The sequence below is a fragment of the Microtus pennsylvanicus genome, chromosome 9 (assembly GCF_037038515.1).
Source record: "Microtus pennsylvanicus isolate mMicPen1 chromosome 9, mMicPen1.hap1, whole genome shotgun sequence".
Taxonomy (NCBI): domain Eukaryota; kingdom Metazoa; phylum Chordata; class Mammalia; order Rodentia; family Cricetidae; genus Microtus; species Microtus pennsylvanicus.
The window spans coordinates 29,242,303-29,260,665 of record NC_134587.1 but is presented as its reverse complement, the minus strand read 5'-3'; the positions used below and the strand labels follow the sequence as shown (position 1 = coordinate 29,260,665).

The following is an 18,363-nucleotide window of genomic DNA, read 5'->3' as shown; positions in this document are numbered from 1 at the left end:
ACTTAAAGGTTGGGTTGGTTATGACATTTTAATCATACACACACACACACACACGTGCACACGCATGCCTGCATCTGTACAAGTTTTGGAGATTAAACAGGGCCTTAGTTATGTGAGTGCTTTATCACTGGGCTACAGCCCTGTTAACAGATTCTTAGGAAATAATAGGTGTAATTAGAATTCAAGATTACACTGTTGAACTACGTGCTAAGTGAAAAGGAAGAGTCAAGCCTTATCCCTCTAGGATCATGAAGAGTCATGACCCCCCAGCTCCACCGTCACTTTTTGTCACTTTTTAATCTTCCAAAGCCATATATATATCATATGGATGACACTGCCACATTTGACTGCCGGCTTGGGATGAACTCTTGTCCTCTTAGGTCATATTAGCATGAGCTTTAGTGTGCTGTTACTTTTAGGAGCTGAAAACTCTTAGGCCTTTTTCTTTCACAGGTTGGAAGCTTAGCTGCATAGGTCCTTGCCCTCAGGGCACTTCCCTTTGTTCCAGTGCAGAGTAGGCATCTCCCTAATGGCATCACTCTCCTTTATGTTACAGTCTTTCTGTACCTGTCTTCCCACCGTAAGCTTCCTATTGCACTTTTTCTCTCCAAATTATACAGTTGTACAACCATACAATATGATCTGTATTTCTTTCTGTACTTCTTGTTATATTTCATTGCAAATCTGCGTAAGAGCTATTGGTAATAACTATACCACTGATTAAACTTATGTTCTCTTGAATTTGCCAAAAAATTATCTTTAATTTTGCCCAGATAAGTTCTTAGGACAAGGGCAGAAGGCAGCCAGATTCTTTGCCAACATGACAAATAAATGGCTTCTACCCCAGTTATTAATATTGCTCCCCTATGAAACCTCTTCAGTAGGACTTATGCTACCAGAATTATTCTCAGCCTTGCTATCTTCCAGACTGCTAATGGAACAGCTGCATAAGCTTTACTTACAGCATTGAACCCCTTCTTAAGTCCACACTTCCAGAGCCTTCCTCCAGGAAAGAACATGGCTCAGTTTTTTCACAGCAACAACCCACTCTTCTGGTGCCAGATGCTGTATCAGTTACTTTTCTGTTGCTGTGCAAAAGCACCATGACCAAAACAATTTACAGAAAGAAGAGATTTTTTTGGCCTTGTTATTCCAGAAATAGTGTTCCCAGTGACAGGGGAAGCATCACAATATGTGGCTGTAATAGGAAGCTTAAAGAGTACATGTTCAAATGCAAAACAGAACCACAGAGTGTAAACTGGAAGTGGGGTGAGGTTGTGACCTCTCAAACCCACGCCGCCGCATATGCATGATCTCCAGCAAGGCTCTACCTCCTACAGGTTCTACATCCTCCCCAAACAGCATCACCAATCAGGAACCAAGTGTTCAGATATGTGAGCCTGGAAGAGGTGGGGAGCATTTCTTACTCAGATTACCACAAGTGATACATATAGCTGAGTCACATGGTGGTTCTAGTTTTTTAAAGTAACCTCTATACTGATTTCCATAATGGTTGTTCTAGTTTGCACTCCCACTAGCAGTGAATAAGGTTTCCTCTGTTCTCACATCTTCATCAGCATTTGTTGTGCCCACCGGGCTGCCCGCCCGCCCGCCTTCCCTCCCTCTCTCCCTCCTTCCCTCTCTCCCTCCCTCCCTCTTCCTGATTTTATGAAGCAGGTTTTCTCTGCATAGCCCTGGCTCTGAAGACCAAGCCGTATTTGAGCTGACAGAGGTCCACTTGCCTCTGCCTCCCAAGTGCTGAGATTAAAAGGCGTGTGCCACCACCCACTTAGATTTGACACTTTAAAAATTAATTTTATCCCATTGAGTTTTATTTTGATGGGTGGTAGATATTTTTGTACTCTCATGAATGTTCTTAACATTTGTTTCAGGGGAGGGTATAGCTGAATTACTTGTAAATAGTTTAATACCTTTAGGTTTTGCTCTATTAATTTGTTAAGGATTTTGGATCTACTCTGTTGTCCCACCTTCCTTAAGCTCTTTCTTCTCTCTCATGTTCCCTGTCTAGTGTTGTGACCTACAAACACACAAATAAGTGCATACACATATTTAAATTTATTTTCTGCTCATCTTTGAGAGAAAATGTGGTATTTGTCTGAGTCTCGTTTTCTGTAGCATTAATTTCCAGTTGTATCCATTTTTGGCTGGAGGTGATTTTAATTCACCACGGGGCTGAAAGTCAGATTTAAAATGTTCTAGAACTGCAAATTTAATTAGAATAGGAAAATGACTTCTAGAGTTTTGTTTGTCTTTGTTTCTTGTCTATCTTTCTTCATGTGTTCCTTTCTTTGATTTTGAGCAAAACTGCTAAATACATGTAAATAGTTTGAAACTTTGGTGCTGATTGCTTTTTGTAATACCTGCCCTTTGAGATAATGTAGAAAACACTGAAGGACTTGGACAAGGACACTAGGAACCAATTACAATACCTGATATTTGGGCACATTTTCCTCAGACCTTTTTTTCTCTTTTTCTGTGTTTCTTTTTAATATTTCATTCACGCATATTACCATCTCTCATTCTGTGCACATCACTACTTATTGAGATTATCCTGGGTGTATGACTTGGTTTCCTACTTTCTCTACTTAATGCAAAATCATTTTAAAATGTCTTTAGATTAAGCCAGATTTATACTTGGGAGGCAGAGGCAGGTAGATCTGGCCAAGTTCAAGTCTATCCTTTCCTATATAGCAAGTTCCAAGATACCTGTAGCTGTCTATAGCTACATAGTGAGACCTTTTATCAAAAATAGTTCTTAAATTTTTCAAAAAGTGTTGAACGGCAGTGTAACAGTTTCATGTGGACTGCAAAAATAGAATTACTCTAGTACTATAGATAGGTCACTTCCAGTTACAATAATTGCATGATTAATAAATTAACTGTTAGTTTATTAAGGTAACATCACAATATTACCTTTTGTTTTGTTCATTTCCTAGATTTCTTTTCCTAGATCTTGAAGTTTATAGAATACTCTGAACACAATATTTCCTGCACAGTTCTGTGTTTTAGTAATGATTATACCACTGTAAATACTACACCAGTAATGATTATGTGCATGATGATTTTATTCCATTTTTAACCTGCATGCTTTTATTTACACCAACTAGACACTCAAGTAAAATGGTGACCAGAAATAGTGAGTTTTGCGGTATTTGACTTGTGCTGCCTTTGGTTACATAATGTGATGTTAGAGGTGAATTTTCTATGGTTGTTTGTCTTCTATCAAGTTGAGGAAGTTCCTGTGTTTGAAATTTTAAATATAGATGAGTTACTGAAAGGTTTTCAAAAGTACTTAAACATTTTAATTTTTCTTTTTTTTTTTTTTTTGCTCTTCTTAAAATTCCATTGTTTTGTTTTTCATGCCTTTCCTTGTTTCTTGAATCTTAAGGTTATTGTGAGTTTGTGATTGTCGATGGTCTCTAAAAGCTAGAAAGCACTATGTAACTGTAGGAAGGTGTTACTGTGGGCCTGACTTTCTGGGACCATGAGGTGAGTTACTCAGCAAGGTTATAACAAAATACAGCCTTAGGTACTAGACATTACTTATCCAAAGCTTTGCCTTCCAAAATGCAGTTTGTGTTGTTTTTATGTTATCCTCATAATCATTTGGTTGACTCAAATTTGTACCATCAATATAGCATAGTATTAGTTGTTAGTATATGAGAAAATGTAATTGGTGAGCTTGGGATCCTACCTTGTGAAGAAAAGTGCATTGAAAGTGTGGAGACAACTAGTCCTGTCCTCAACTACCTAGCTTTTGTTGCTAGGCTGCACCTTTATCCATTTTGTTCATGTCTCTTTTGCTGCCTGGAATTTTTTTTTTCTTTGTCAAATTGTCAGTCTTCCTAAGAGTCTCAATATAGATATTATATATAGATAATTACATATAGATATATAATCTAATTATATAATATATATTACATTCTTTGGGCATCTTTTCTGTTCTCTTGAAATACTGGTTTGACTATTGAGAGGAGCCATATTTGTCAGGTTCAAATAGGATTGTAACCTGAGTGTTTCACTTCTATCAAACAAGCTTCTTAATAGCAGAGGCTGTGCTCATTCACTCTCAGATTTTTGAGTGACAAGATAATATCAGTGTACTAACTGGTTCACTTAAACTTGTTAAAAGGATGACTGATAATAAATAATTTTAAAATTTATCTATTTTATCATCTGATCTTCATTTGTATTAGATAGTATACTTCTGTGTCTTGAAGCTCAGTTTATTTTTGTATGTGTGTGTGTGTGTGCTGTGTGTATTAGTGTTTGAATATGTTTGAAAAGCTTAAATAGCATTTAAGGTCTTACAATATTTCCATTAAATTGGTCAATGCTTTCACATAGAATAGGAGAAAAGAAGAAACATAGGAAGGAGGGCACTGGCGAGAAGAGGAGTAGTCTCAGCTGTATGTTTCAGACCTGGATAGGAATGAGGGTGAGGGGTGAGTTTCATAGGAAAGTGGAGAGGTTGAAAAACTGAAGCTTTTCTGAAAATTGGGGAACAAACTGTTGATAACAGATTGGAGATGTATGTGGAATTAAGGTTGGAAAGTAGAAATTGTTTCTCTTCAGGAGAGGGCCAGGATTTTGAGAGGCAAAGGTAGGTAGGAGGATGCAGAGGAAAAGGTAGAAAATGTTAGAATTTTACAGGTCCCTCTTTTTGCCTCCCATCACCTGTACCATAATTTGACAATGAACAAAGGAAATTTACTGCTTTGTATTAACTCTTGATTTATTTGTGTCATGATCTTCATCAGTATCTCTCATAAAAGTGGGAGTAGCCAAGTCTTATTTGTACCATCAGTGTTTTCGGCATCACCAAAATATCTGTGATTAGCTCTATGCTTCAGTTCCCCTTGGCTGTAGGCTTGTGAGACAGACGGACTTTAGACATGCCTTCCTATTTTTTCAGAGCATATTATGTCTACCACATTGTTTAGTAAGTCTACTGTCAAAGTAAATGACTTTGATTTTTTCTGTGTGCCTACCACACTTAAAAAAGATTGCTTAGTAAGTCTACTATCAAAGTAAATGACTTTGATTTTTTCTAAGTGTCTTACCACATATCTTGCTTTTATAATATAATCCATCTGAATTATTTTTTCAGTTCTAACATTTTGTCTTTATGATATCTTTGATACTCACTAAATTTGGCAATATTCTTTTGCATGTGATATCTCTTCAAATCATAGTTTTCAAAAGTTTGGATAGATTCCCAAAAGTGCAGTGCCTTCCTATGTGCTTTGACACACTAGTCATCTGCCACTGTTTGATGACTAATCCTTTTCTTCTGCAAGTTTCCTTTGGACGCTTTCCTTTCCTTTTCTTCTCAGCTCTTATAAAAGCCATGCTAGTACTTAAAAAATAATAGCTAAGGGACTATATTTACTTTTATTATGAACATTAATTGACAGAAAAGCAAAAAGCCCTTCCGCACCTCAGCTGCCAATGCAGCTCAAATGGATTGTTGCCAACTTACAGAATGCTACGGATGATGTTTGAGGCATGACCAAGGTGTGGAAGGAAGTATTTTAATAATCAAGTATATTGCCTTTTGAATAACATTAAACACCTATTGTTTGTAATAGTTGGCTAAAATATTATTGATAATTGTTGCATGTCACTTACCGTGCCGCCATGAGCACGTGTAATGTCTGATGGTGTAAATTCGATTGTGCTTGGAACGCGACACTGTAAAGGTGCATACCACCTTCAGACTGAACCCATGTATACATACAAATAGTGAGACTATAAAGTTTATTTTGCATGACACTGTGATGGTATTTAATGTATAAAGTACATGGTTGAGAACCACTCACTTGAATTATTAAATATTATCAAGATCTCTTAATGTTTTAAGTAAGGTTATGATTTTGTGTTAGGTCATATTCATAGTTATCTTGTATATTGTCAACCTGTGGTTGTGACTGTGCCTGGGACTGGACACCCCTACACAAAAGACATGAGTGAAGTTACTATCTAATTTCTTAGATCCTGTAGAACTTCATAAATTAAAATGGTATAAAATGATAGTGTTAAGAATTTGACTTTGCTCGTATATAGCCAAGTTCATATCTGTTTCGCCACTTAGAATTATGTAGCCACGACAAGTTATTAAGCACATTTAACAGCTCGGTTTTTGTGTCAACAATACATTTTTGCATTCTCTGAAATATTAGGAATATAGTAGGTTTAATTTATTAAATATATATTTAATAATAAGTATGTACTGTTTTGTGTAATTTATAGATGTAAATATTTATAGAAGAAGCAGAAATAGCTGCTCCCTAAGAGCATGCTTAATGCTTAGTAGGTAAATGGAAAAATGAGATTTTGTATGTGTGTGTATCATCTGTAGCTAAGTTGAATGGAGAAAAAAACAAAGCTTTCCAAGGTGTGATGGGCAAGGTCTGTTTTAGATGAGGAAATCCTAGGAAGATGAAACTAAAGGATTTTAAATGTAGGCTATTTGGATACTACTTGAAAACAGGAAGAAACATTGTGGCTAGAGCAAAAGATGAGAGGTTGAGGTGTCAGAGAAATACTACAGAGCCTTAAAGGTCATTGAGGAATTTTAACCTTTACACTGATATGATAGAAACGTTTGTGTGAATCTGATTTATCTTCCAAAAGGGAAACTGCTATAATGGGAATGAGTATAGTAGGATATTCAGAGGCTATTGATGAGAAGTTATTAGAACATGTGTATATTTTATAGGAACTATTTGTTTAATATTTATTAAATATTTCCTGTCATGGTTATAATACTATTTGTTGGGCATAATTTCATCTTTGTTTTTTAATTATTCAGAATGTTGTACTCATTAAGTTTAAAGTGTAGATATTTAAGAATTAATACCTATGACTTGAATTTTTTTTCTTAATCTGGTAGTGGTGACAAATACCTCTACGTATTTAGCGAACAAGATATAGACTTATAATGGAAATATTAAAATTCTAGGTTATGAACATATATGGGTTTGTCTTTTTTAAACTCTATTAAGTTGTGATACTAATAATAAGCTACAGTTATTAAGGGAGAATGATGGGAAACCTTTCTTGGGTATGCAGAAAAAAATCCTATGACTTAGCAAAGGGGGACTATTCATAATTGATTTTTTTTGCAGTTAATTAACCAAGAAGCTTTTAAATAGAATTATGCTTTGAGTTACTATCATCAACACAACTTATGTTGCCTACTTTACATTTTTCAGGAACATCACTTACAGCGAGCTATTTCAGCACAGCAAGTATTTAGAGAAAAAAAAGAGAGCATGGTCATTCCAGTTCCCGAGGCAGAGAGCAACGTCAACTATTACAATCGCTTGTACAAAGGGGAGTTTAAACAGCCCAAACAGTTCATTCACATTCAGCGTAAGTTTGCTAATTGATTGTTTTCTGTTTGTAATTTTAAATTATCAATTACTGAAAATCTTTATATTGTCTGAAATTTTAAGCTTTCAGTTCATATATTCTGATTAATAGAACGTTAAACATTAGAGATTTAAATTTGTTTATATTTTCATTTGAGCTTGAAAATCACTCTAAGTTTTTTTATTGAAAAAAATTTCCAACTTTGAGTTTTAATAATATTTGAACTATGTAATGTTTATATAGTATATGATTTTATAGAACACAGTTTATTATTCAGGTAAAAAGATGGTGGGCTATATTCCTCAATAAGATTTGTTTTTTAAAAGGCCAGTGTTTATAATGCTTGCTAATAGGGCTTTATCTTTAGAAAATTCAAAATAACATTTTTTGTTTTTATGTTTTATAAACTCTAATTTTTTTACTACTCTTCTCCCACTGTTAATGTATAAATGGTCATCATCTTTAACATTATTTTGATGATCTCCTAACTATAACATTTATTACCCCTTGTTTTCTGTTCTTACACTATTCTGTCAGCTCTACAAAGTTTGCCTTCCACCAGAGTGGTCTTCCAACCTTTTCAGTCTGATTCAATCATGTTCTTGATTAAAATTCTACTGTTCCTTATTGCTAATGTTATAGACACAAGTGTCAGTGCCTTCATATCTTGCCAGAATTATAAACAAATTTTTCATTTTACATGTGGATGACTTGTTAGGATGAGACTCCAGGGCTCTGTTTTGGGAATTCCTGCTGAAGTGCTTACCTTTCTGACTCTCCTTGGGCATGGGGACTAGAGATGGATATTTTGACATCATTGGGTTTTAGATCTGGTTTTAGATTTGTTGATGCCTGGCAGGTACTATACCCTTGGATGCCATCCTCTCAGGAATGACAATTTTTAATAAAGTTTCCTAGGTAATTCTGAAATGTCACACTTAAGATTGATTATTTTTTTCATTGATCCTAAGACGTCCATCTTTGGTTTTTTTATCTTTGAAATGAGTTTTTGTTTTCAGTTGCTGTTGTCCCTAACTGAAGTTTGCCCCTCTGAACAGAATCCTCATGTATTTCAGAGAGACAGCAGGGTACTGCCAACTTAAGACTACTTGAAAATAGTTGCTTGTTTGTTTCTATCTCTTGCTTTGGTCTATACTGTTAGCTTTAATTCATACTACAGATGGACTCAGAGTTCAGTTCTCAAAAGGATTCCTGCCCCCCTCCTCCTACCATAGTAAATTGAGCAATCCAATTTTTTTATTTGCTCTCCCTCTGCATGTTTGACTTATCTTACATTTAAAGTAAACTATTAAACATTTTAATAGTAGGACTCAGTCATAAAGCTTTAGGACCCATATAGTAATGACAGTTCAGATAGAATCAATAATAAATATATAACCTTCTTAGTGGCTTGGGTCATCCCTTAATCTTTAGTGTCATTTCCCGATATTCTTCCCCTCACTCTGTCCTAGGGAGTACTGCAACTCACCTACATTTCCTTACCTGTACATACTCAAAAGCTCCTTTCCATCCCACAGCTCATTTAAGACTAAATTCCCCTAGGAAGTTTACCCTGACTCTTCTCATTCTCTCTCTCATCTTTGTTTATCTTGTGCTTGTGTGTGGAGGTGAGGGTGTATGTCCTTTTCAGATTTTCTATATGTAGTAACCATTGGTAATCATTCTCTTGTTTATATGCTTATTGACTCGTTTCCAAATGATACTAAAAATTAAGCCCTGTGGGAAAAGAATCATTTTCTAGTGACCTTTTTTCATTTTGTTTTCTTTTTGTGCTCAGGATGGAATAGACCTAGGCAAGTACCATACCACTGGGCCACACCCCAGCCTTTCCTCTGAAGCATTCAGGGAGAATATGTTCACAAACATTATTTATGTGATTTGCTTTCTGTGTTCTTTGACTTTTAATCCTTTCAGTTTCTTGAATTTGTCTTTACCTTTATATCAATAAGGAAGGAGACAGATTTTCACAGTGGAATCTTAAACATTTTTCCTAACCTAAAAAAATCAGTTGTTTTGCATTTTAATAGCAGGGCTAAATACCAAAAACAGCTATTAAAAATATTTCTTGAAAAGTAAAACACTAAAACTAAGTGTAACGCATTTGCCCCATTTGATGCAACAAATATGTCTCTTACATTGATTTTTTTCATTTTATTTTATTCTAAGTTTGTCAAAATGTAGTATGTATTTTATTATATATCATATTGTACGTGGTAGTTTTATATTCTACCTTTCTCCCTTAAATTTTAAGGTTGTGTATATATAACCTGTCATTTTAAGCTTATACGTAAATTTTATATAACTTCTTTTTTTGTTACATTTATTGGTGTTTTGTCATGTGTTTCAGTTCCTCTGGAACTGGGTTACAGACACATGTGAGCTGCCATGTGGGTCCTGGAAATTGAATCGGGTGTTCTGGAAGAACAATCAGTCCTCTTAACCTGCTGAGTCATTTCTTCAGCCCTAAATACAACTTCTTACAAACCCTATAAATATAATGAATTTTGGAAAATGTCACTAAATTTTTCCCTTCCTTCTTACTAAAAGATTTGTAAGCATCCCATTTACCTAGCTAGGGGAAAAAAATCACAGTGGTAGGCATTGGCTAAAATCTTCTGTGACTGTGGGTTTGCTTGACTGGAGGACTACTTGGAATAAAACTAATAGAATGCATCCATCATGCATATTCCTATAATTGTGACCTCCCATTTCCGGATCTCTCAGCACCTTGCTGTTGCCTATAGAACAGAATATTTAGTATACTTGTAATGACTTTCTTTCACCTCTCCAACAACGTTTGGCTCTGTGTTTTTACTATAAAGCCAACTTTATTGAACTGCATTAAAATTGGGTGTCTTTTTCTTCCTCTGAATTCTAAGCTCATTAGAAGGAGCCCATCACATTTACTTGAGTATTTCCATTACCCATGCAGTCTGAAGCTGCTCTTTCAGTGAACTTTGGTTTGCTAATTCTTCTGACCTTTCATGTTTTGAGCTATAGGGGTAGGAAACTCTCTAAAACTCACTTTATATATAAAATACCTTATTTGCTTGCACCTTCTTAGTCCTTCTACTCTTATTTTTAGATAAGTGTTGTCCCTGGGATTGCTTTAGGAGTGTTTCATGTCTCCTTTCAACAAAGTTTTTGTTGCTGTTTGCTTAAAAACCTCTTCAGTTGCAAAGAAGGCAAAAGCTTTTTGTTGTCTCTCAGATTTTTAAAATCTGAATCTCATTGCATGCTACTTAACATGATTTTGATTAACTTGAATGTTTGTTGAATAAATGAGTAAATGATTAAAGATAAATGCATACATGCCTTGATTGTTCTTAGTAATTTTGCAGGACATAAAAATTGTATACTGAGTTAAATATAAAACTAAATTATTAACACATTCAGTGAAATTTGAAGATTTGCTCTGTGGCATCCAAGTTAGAAATTAAAAAGTGTGTTCCCCTACTCATCAGCAGTATTATTTTAGGGTAGAAGAATTGAGAGTAGGTCAGGTTTTATGGCACATATGTATAATCCCACCATATGGGAGGTAGAGGCAGGAAGCTTGTGCGATCAAGGCCAGTCTGAGCTACATAGTAAGATCCTGTCTCATAAAACCAAAAGCCTGAAATGTAGCTTAGTGATAGAACATTTGTCTAGGATGTACAAAACCTTGGGTTTGACTCCCAGCACAGACTCCCTATCTTACCCCCTACCCCCCAGTGCTGAGAATGGAATGAATCTGGATGTGAGATAAACATCTTGTTTGTTCCTATCGTTTTCAGTGTGTTTTCTATAGTCACCACACTGGCATTCTGAGAATTTACTCATAACACATGAGGGTATTCCTTTTGGACTTGAATAAGTTAATTAAATTTGGGACCCTCTTGAGGACAGTATTGGTTACTTGCAGTCAGTTATTTAATTTCCCATTACCCCTTTTATTTAGTGGGGAAATATTTTACAGTTGTTGTCAAGTGTCAGAATTATAGAACATGAATAAATTTGAAATGTTGCATTAATGTTAATTTTGCATCTGCTTTTACAGTTAGCTAAATGGTCTTAGTAGCAAACCTCTATTCCTTGGTTTAAAAGGAAGGTCCATCTCCTCTTTCACTGTACTACCTTTGGCCATATATCTGTAGATCATCTCCCCTGCTAGACCAAAGAGAGTTCAGGAGGAAGAGTTGGTGAAGTAGCTCCTTGTTACCTGTCAGGTCAGAAACACACTCAGAGAATTGAATTGTTCTAATCTGCTCCTAGGATCCTGACGCCTGGGAAGATAAGTATGTGTGGCCACTGCTTTCACTTCAGTATACTTGGTGTAGGCTCCTTGGGAAGTTGATTATTTTCAGTCTGCATTGAAAAAGGTGAATCGACACCCAGTATAAACTAGACCGTGATATTGTTTTCAGCAGATGTGTGAAATATATGCCAGACTAACATCTAATTTTACTTTGTTATCCTTGAAATATTCTTCATTGTTTTCTCTAGTGAATAGGACTGAACATTGACCCTTTTCCTTGAGACAGGGGCAAGCATAGTTTTATTGAAAAGAGTTAGGGATGATCTAAATTTCCTTTGATTGAAAGAACAGTCCAAAGCAGTTGCTGAGTTTTATTGCATTTCTACATTAGAATTACACGGCAGAAAGAATTATTTCAAGGGGCATCTTTTTTTTTTAAATGCCATTGAATATTAAGAAATCAAACTGATCATAGGTTGAATGCAATGACATCCCCTATTCAAATACGCAAATTCTAGAAAACAGTGCCATTAGTTCAAGGCAGCTCATATCAGATTTGTGGCAAACAATTTTCCAGGTTAAGTTGGCCCAGGCATTTAGAAGGATGACTGACAGAGTGAGCAAGGCAGACACAGACAGTAGTCTCAGCTGCTGCTGAGATCAGCCCACTCTGAAACTTAAAGTGTTTGGATGGCTGCTAGTTCAGTAAGGAAGAATGTTCCTAACCTGGAAGATACTACCCAGTGAAGGTATTTGGGTTAAAGCAAAATAATAAATCTTTTGGTCATCGTGGTAGGGAGATGAAAATGTCTGGAGTTCAGGAGAATACATGCTTCTTTGACCTCAGTGAAATTTGTATATCTGATACTTAAAATGAGGGAGATGGAATTTAAAAAGCAAAAGAAAATAGATTAAATATCATGATTAAAACTCAGAGAAATTAAAGCCATTCTAATAGTTAACTTGCATTATTGTGTGTGGTCGTGGTTTATTGTTTGTTTTGGCTTTTCAAGACGGGTTTCTCTGTGTAGCCTTGGCAGTCCTGGAACTTGCTCTGTAGACCAGGCTGGCCCTAAACTCAGAGATCCATCTGCCTCCCATCCGCCACCACCACCACCTGGCTGTGATACGTGTTTTATGGCTATTTAAGTATATAAAACACACAAAAAAAATAAGATTGGTTGTAGAGAACATGTTGCCTATTGATAGAAAAAACTGATGGGACATATCTTTTATTTTATTTATTTATTTTTTGCTTGCCTGGCAGAGTGTCAGAACATTGTGCATGAGAAGGATTAAGGTGCCAGGCATGGTGGATGGGGTGGGGCACTATTGTTTACATGCAAGCACTTAGAACTTTCCTGTGTGTCTTCCTACAGAATATACTGTGGAAAAACAGAACATGTCTGGTTGTGCTAGTAGGAGTTAACCAGGACACTCACCGAGCAGCTAGCATCTCTCCTGATGATGCTGTGCCATGCTACCTGGGGCGTTGGCACCATTCGATATCTTGACTCCCTACCTTGATTAAAATCTAAGGGAAGTTTGCTTTCCTGCCTTATAATTCTTTGGATTACCTACCTATAAAAGTGTTTTCTGCCCTAAAATTTCCTGAAAATGCTTGTTTCTTAGACTCTTAATAGGAAACTAAACCTTTCTTCTTATATAGTGAAATAGTTCATGTTAACTGACCTGTGTCCAGGCTCTGTTTGCTGTTATACATTTTAATTATACTGGGCCAGTTGTTTCTTATACGGTTGCCCAGAGTTTTAGGGTATTAGCCTGCACACTGTCAACCACAATAAGTTCAGTCACCCATCCTCTATATGTCAAATGAACAAGTAATTTTGTGAAAAGTATAGAACAGATTTGTTGAGTGTTGCCACAGTGGGAAGAGAAATAGATGTGGGGGGTGTCTAGTGACCCATAGAGCGGTTTTTAGGATACAGGGCATGAAATTTAGGTTTAAATCGAGGGCAAAAGCTTTGCATAATTAACTGTACTGATTAGGATGTTGTTTTGCCCATCGCTGAGTCATCATTGTCTTTGATCTGGTCCCATAAGTTATCAAAACTCTGTGGCAATCCTTTTTTGGGAAGGCCAGCTCCTCCTGCTGTCTGGCAGGAGGCTTCAGTCTTTCCCTTTCCTCAGCATGGAATTCCTGGAAATTTTAATTCTTTGGGATCCATTGTTTCAGCAGTATGCATAAAGGAAGGGCATCATCTTTAGGATGTCTCCTCTCCTAGCAGAGCAATTATAAAAGGAAGGCTGTGAGGCATCTTATATTTTGACACTCATTTAAGATTGACACCCAGTTTAGAACCCAAGATTTTACAAAGAGCTCAAGATAATGCAGCTAATAATCAAGTAGAGTTAAGATTTGAATTGAGACCTAATAGCTCTACTATTTGCCTTTCTTTTTTTTAAAATCATTGATACTGTCTCTCAGTTGTGGCTTATCATTGTAAATTCCAAGTTCTGATACACTGTGGACATTATTATTCTAAAGGGGTTGTAGTAGAACCAATGGGGGACAAACCTTTTTTTTTTTAGATTTATTATTATGTATACAATGTTCTGTTTGCCTACATACCAGAAGAGGGCATCAGATGCTAGTAGAGGTGGATGTGAGCCACCATGTGGTTGCTGGGAATTGAATTTAGGAACTCTGGAAGAGCAGCCAGGACCCTTAATCTCTGAACCGTCTCTCCAATCCCTGACCTCAGTCTATGTAAGAATTTTTGCTCTCATTCTCTACTTGCCAAAGTTGAGAGTGAACAAGAATGATTGTCTAGAGGGAAAATAGTGTCAGATAGTAAATAGGAACCACTGACAAAGTGATTTTTATGTTCACAAAATAAATAAGATGGCTTTAAATAAAACATGGCATTTTGATTCTAAAAGAAAAAAGACATGTGAAACAAACATCATGCATGCTCATCCTGCACTGCAGCCATGCTTATGGTGAGCTACTTTATCAATTCCTATTGTCCTTTCTCAGATAAACTCCCCTGGTACACTCTGTGGGTATTCCTCTCTTTTTAAAAACTTATTACACACACACACACACACACACACACGGCACCTGCCATGCGTATTTTGCTTGTATGTATGTCTGTGCACCACGTGTATGTGCAGTGCCTAGAGAGACCAGAAGATGTTAGATTCTCTGGGACTGGGGTTACAGAAGGTTGTGAGCTGTCATATGGGTGCTAGAAATTGAACCTGGGTCACCTGGAAGCACCCAGTACTCTTAACTACTAAGCCATCTCTCCAACCTTCTCCCTCCCTCCCTCCCTTCCTTCCTTTTTCTTTTTCTCTTTTTCTTTTGCTGTTTTAGAGCTAGCGCTGTAGACCAGGCTGGCCTCACAGAAATCCACCTGCCACTGCCTCCCACTGGGCTTAAAGGTGTGCACTACCACTGCCCAGCATGTGCGTATTTTTCTACTCCTTGCTTTTTTATGTTTAAGACTAGTTTAAAAAGTTATAGTATGAAAATAAATCATATATTGGCATGTATAGGGTGTCTTTATTCTTTTTGTTTACTCCAGAGTAATAGGCCTATGTGCATGTGGAGAGTAATGTATGCCAGTTAAATATCCAGTTTCTTGTTAAAGCAGATGTGTGTGTTTCTGGTCTTTAGTGAAAAGTCTTGAACGTGGACTTCATAGAAGCGTGATTATATATATTTGTCACCAAAGTTTAGATGTAGTGTTCTTGGAGATTTTACCATTTTATGTTGATGTGAAATGGTTATTTTTCCATTGTTTAATTAAAAGCTTACTTTTAGTTTTTGTAATTTTGTTGATCTAATTGTTGAAAAATTATATGCCTTGGAACAGTAACTGTTATTTTTTTTTATTAAAAATTTCCACCTCCTCCCATTTCCCTCCCCCTCCCTCTCCAATCCAAAGAGCAGTCAAGGTTCCCTGCCCTGTGGGAAGTCCAGGGTCCTCCCCGCTCCATTCAGGTCTAGGAAGGTGAGCATCCAAACAGACTAGGCTCCCACAAAGCCAATCCATGCAGTAGAATCAAAGCCCAGTGCCATTGTCCTTGGCTTCCCAGTCATCCCTCATTGTCAGCCACGTTCAGAGAGTCTGGTTTGATCACATGCTCCATCAGTCCCAGTTCAACTGGCCTTGGTGAGCTCCCATTACATCAGCCCTGCCGTCACAGTGGGTGGACACACCCCTCACAGTCCTGACTTCCTTGCTCATGTTCTCTCTCCTACTCCTCATTTGGACCTTGGGAGCTCAGTCCAGTGCTCCAATGTGGGTTTCTGTCTCTATCTTTATCCATTGCCAGATGAAGGTTCTATGGTGATATGCAAGATATTCATCAGAGTGGCTATAGTATAGGACCAGTTCAGGCACCCTCTCCTCAGCTGCCCAAGGAACAAGTTGGGGACATCTCCTAGACACTTGGGAACCCCTCTAAGTAACTGTTGTTTTTTTAAATTATAATTACATCATTTCTTCCTTTGCTTTCCTTCCTCCAAAGTCTCCCACATACCTCTCCTTGCTTTTTCAAATTCATGATCTCTTTTTACATTAATAGTTGTTACATGCATATATGTATGTAGTAATAGGCGGCGGGCTGCGTCCCGCCACCCAGCTAGCTTTACACCCGAAATAATTACACGGAAACTGTATTCTTTTAAACTCTGCCTGGCCCATTAGTTCCAGCCTCTTCTGGGCTAACTCTCGCACCTGGACTAACCCATTTCTAATAATCTGTGTAGCCCACGAGATGGCTTACCAGGGAAGATCTTAACCTGCATCTGTCTGGAGTGGGAGAACCATGGTGACTCCTTGACTCAGCTTCTTTCTCCCAGCATTCTGTTCTGTTTACTCCGCCTACCTAATTTTATGTCCTATTAAAGGGCCAAGGCAGTCTCTTTATTTAACCAATGAAATTAACACAAAACAGAAGACTCTCCCCCATCATATGTATTTATACATATATGCATATGCATGTACATATATATTCATAAATGCATAGTCTTAGTCTGTATGTTACTTATGCATGTTTTCAGGACTGACCATTTGATCCTGGATAACCAGTTTCTGTTCTTGCTCATCCTGGAAGTTATTTCTCCTGCTCTCAGCATTCCTAGTTTTCAGCACAGTGACTTTTCTCCTGTATATGTCATGCCTAAGCTAGCATGATATTTTTAAAATTAAATTATTAAATCCTTTATTTTGGAAATAGAATTTCTATTTCGAGAAAAAGTGGTACAAATGGTCCCTGTACACTGTGATACATTTGTTCTTACTCTAGTACCTGTGACTTCTGTTTCTCTTGGTAGCATTTTGACTTAAATTTTTTTTTAACTTAAATTTTTTTATGGATGAAGTTGAATGTCTTCAAATGTTAGGAGCATTTTTAATTTAAAAAAATGCCATCCTCCATAGAATTTTCTCTTGAATAACAAAATAACCAAAGAATGAGATTCTAAAAGAAGAGAAGGAAGACTGAGAAGATCATAGAGGGGAAATAGAAAAATTATCTTCATACTCTCTAACTCTGTGATGTTTTCAGAACTGACCGTTTGATACTAGAAAGCCAGTTGGTGTTCTCTTCTATGGTGAAAACAATTTCTACTGCTCTAAGCATTCCCTAGGGTTCTGTGTATCGTGGGCAAGTGCTCTACACCTGACCCCAGCAGCCCAGCACCTTTCTGAGGAGGAGCTGGGTGTTCTTTGCTATATCATATAACCACACTGCTCTCCTTCTTTCAGTCTTCCTGCTTCAGCAGCCCAGCCATACTCTTTTAACTAAATTACTGTTCTTTGGTTATCATTGAATTCTCTAGTTTGTTTAATATTAGGCTATGTGTTCTGTGTAATGATAAAAGTCCCAGCTTGAAAGAATTCAAGATACCAACTTACTCGTTTTTGTTGCTTATAGTTCTTTTTTTAATTTTTGTAATTCCCATTAATTTAGGGCAGTGATATTTATTATGTATATAAAATGAACTTTTTGAAGTGGGAAAGAAGTATAGGTAGTTATGACCAAGAATCCTGATTATGGAGCTTTTAAATAATCAAATTTTAAGTGGTTTGAATGGATTTTACTACATAACATTGTAGAAAAAGCTTTAACCTTGGCTGCAGTTCACTTTCTGTATAAGTGGGAGATGGGAGTATGAGCACCACCTGGTTAAGTCTTATAGTTTTAAGGATTATAAGTTTGAGAGAGTCACTGCCTTCTGATTACTATACTCAGACTCACTTGATGGTTCTCAGCCAGTCTTGTGTGTTGAATCAGAACCTTGGAGAGCTCCAAACTGGCGCTTTCTTTGCTTCTATTGTAGCTTTCAGTAGCTGTTTTAAAAAGTTATTTTAACCCAGAAGACCTGAAAGATCTACAGATTCTTGAAATTCAGTGTATTTTACATTAGACACAAAAAATAATTCTGAAGTTTTAGAGACCACTTGAGTTGTGGTTCTTAGAACACAGTCCAGTATCACTTGGAGAGTTAGAAATACAGACTTATAAACCCCACTGTAAGCCTACTGGATTGCAGATAAGTGATTAATCACAAAATTAACAAGTCCTCCATGTGATTTCTGGTGAATGGCTAAGTTTGAGAGAAAAAACTGATTTCAAGACTGATGATAGCCATGTAAAGAGGGACTTATATCTTATGTGAAATCTTTGGAAGGTGGTTTTATTCCACTTAACTGAGATTTGGAATATATATA

The 18,363-nt window shown here is 36.7% G+C and overlaps 1 protein-coding gene across 2 annotated transcripts in view; it reads left to right on the top strand.

Annotated features, from left to right (window-relative positions):
* Positions 1–18,363, top strand: part of Epc2 (enhancer of polycomb 2) — an 86,525-nt gene that overhangs the window by 18,934 nt on the left and 49,228 nt on the right. For both annotated transcript variants that reach the window (XM_075985269.1, XM_075985268.1), the window contains exon 2: positions 7,239–7,398. In XM_075985269.1, the coding sequence (XP_075841384.1) occupies positions 7,239–7,398 (160 nt within the window). The remainder of the gene's footprint in view (positions 1–7,238; positions 7,399–18,363) is intronic.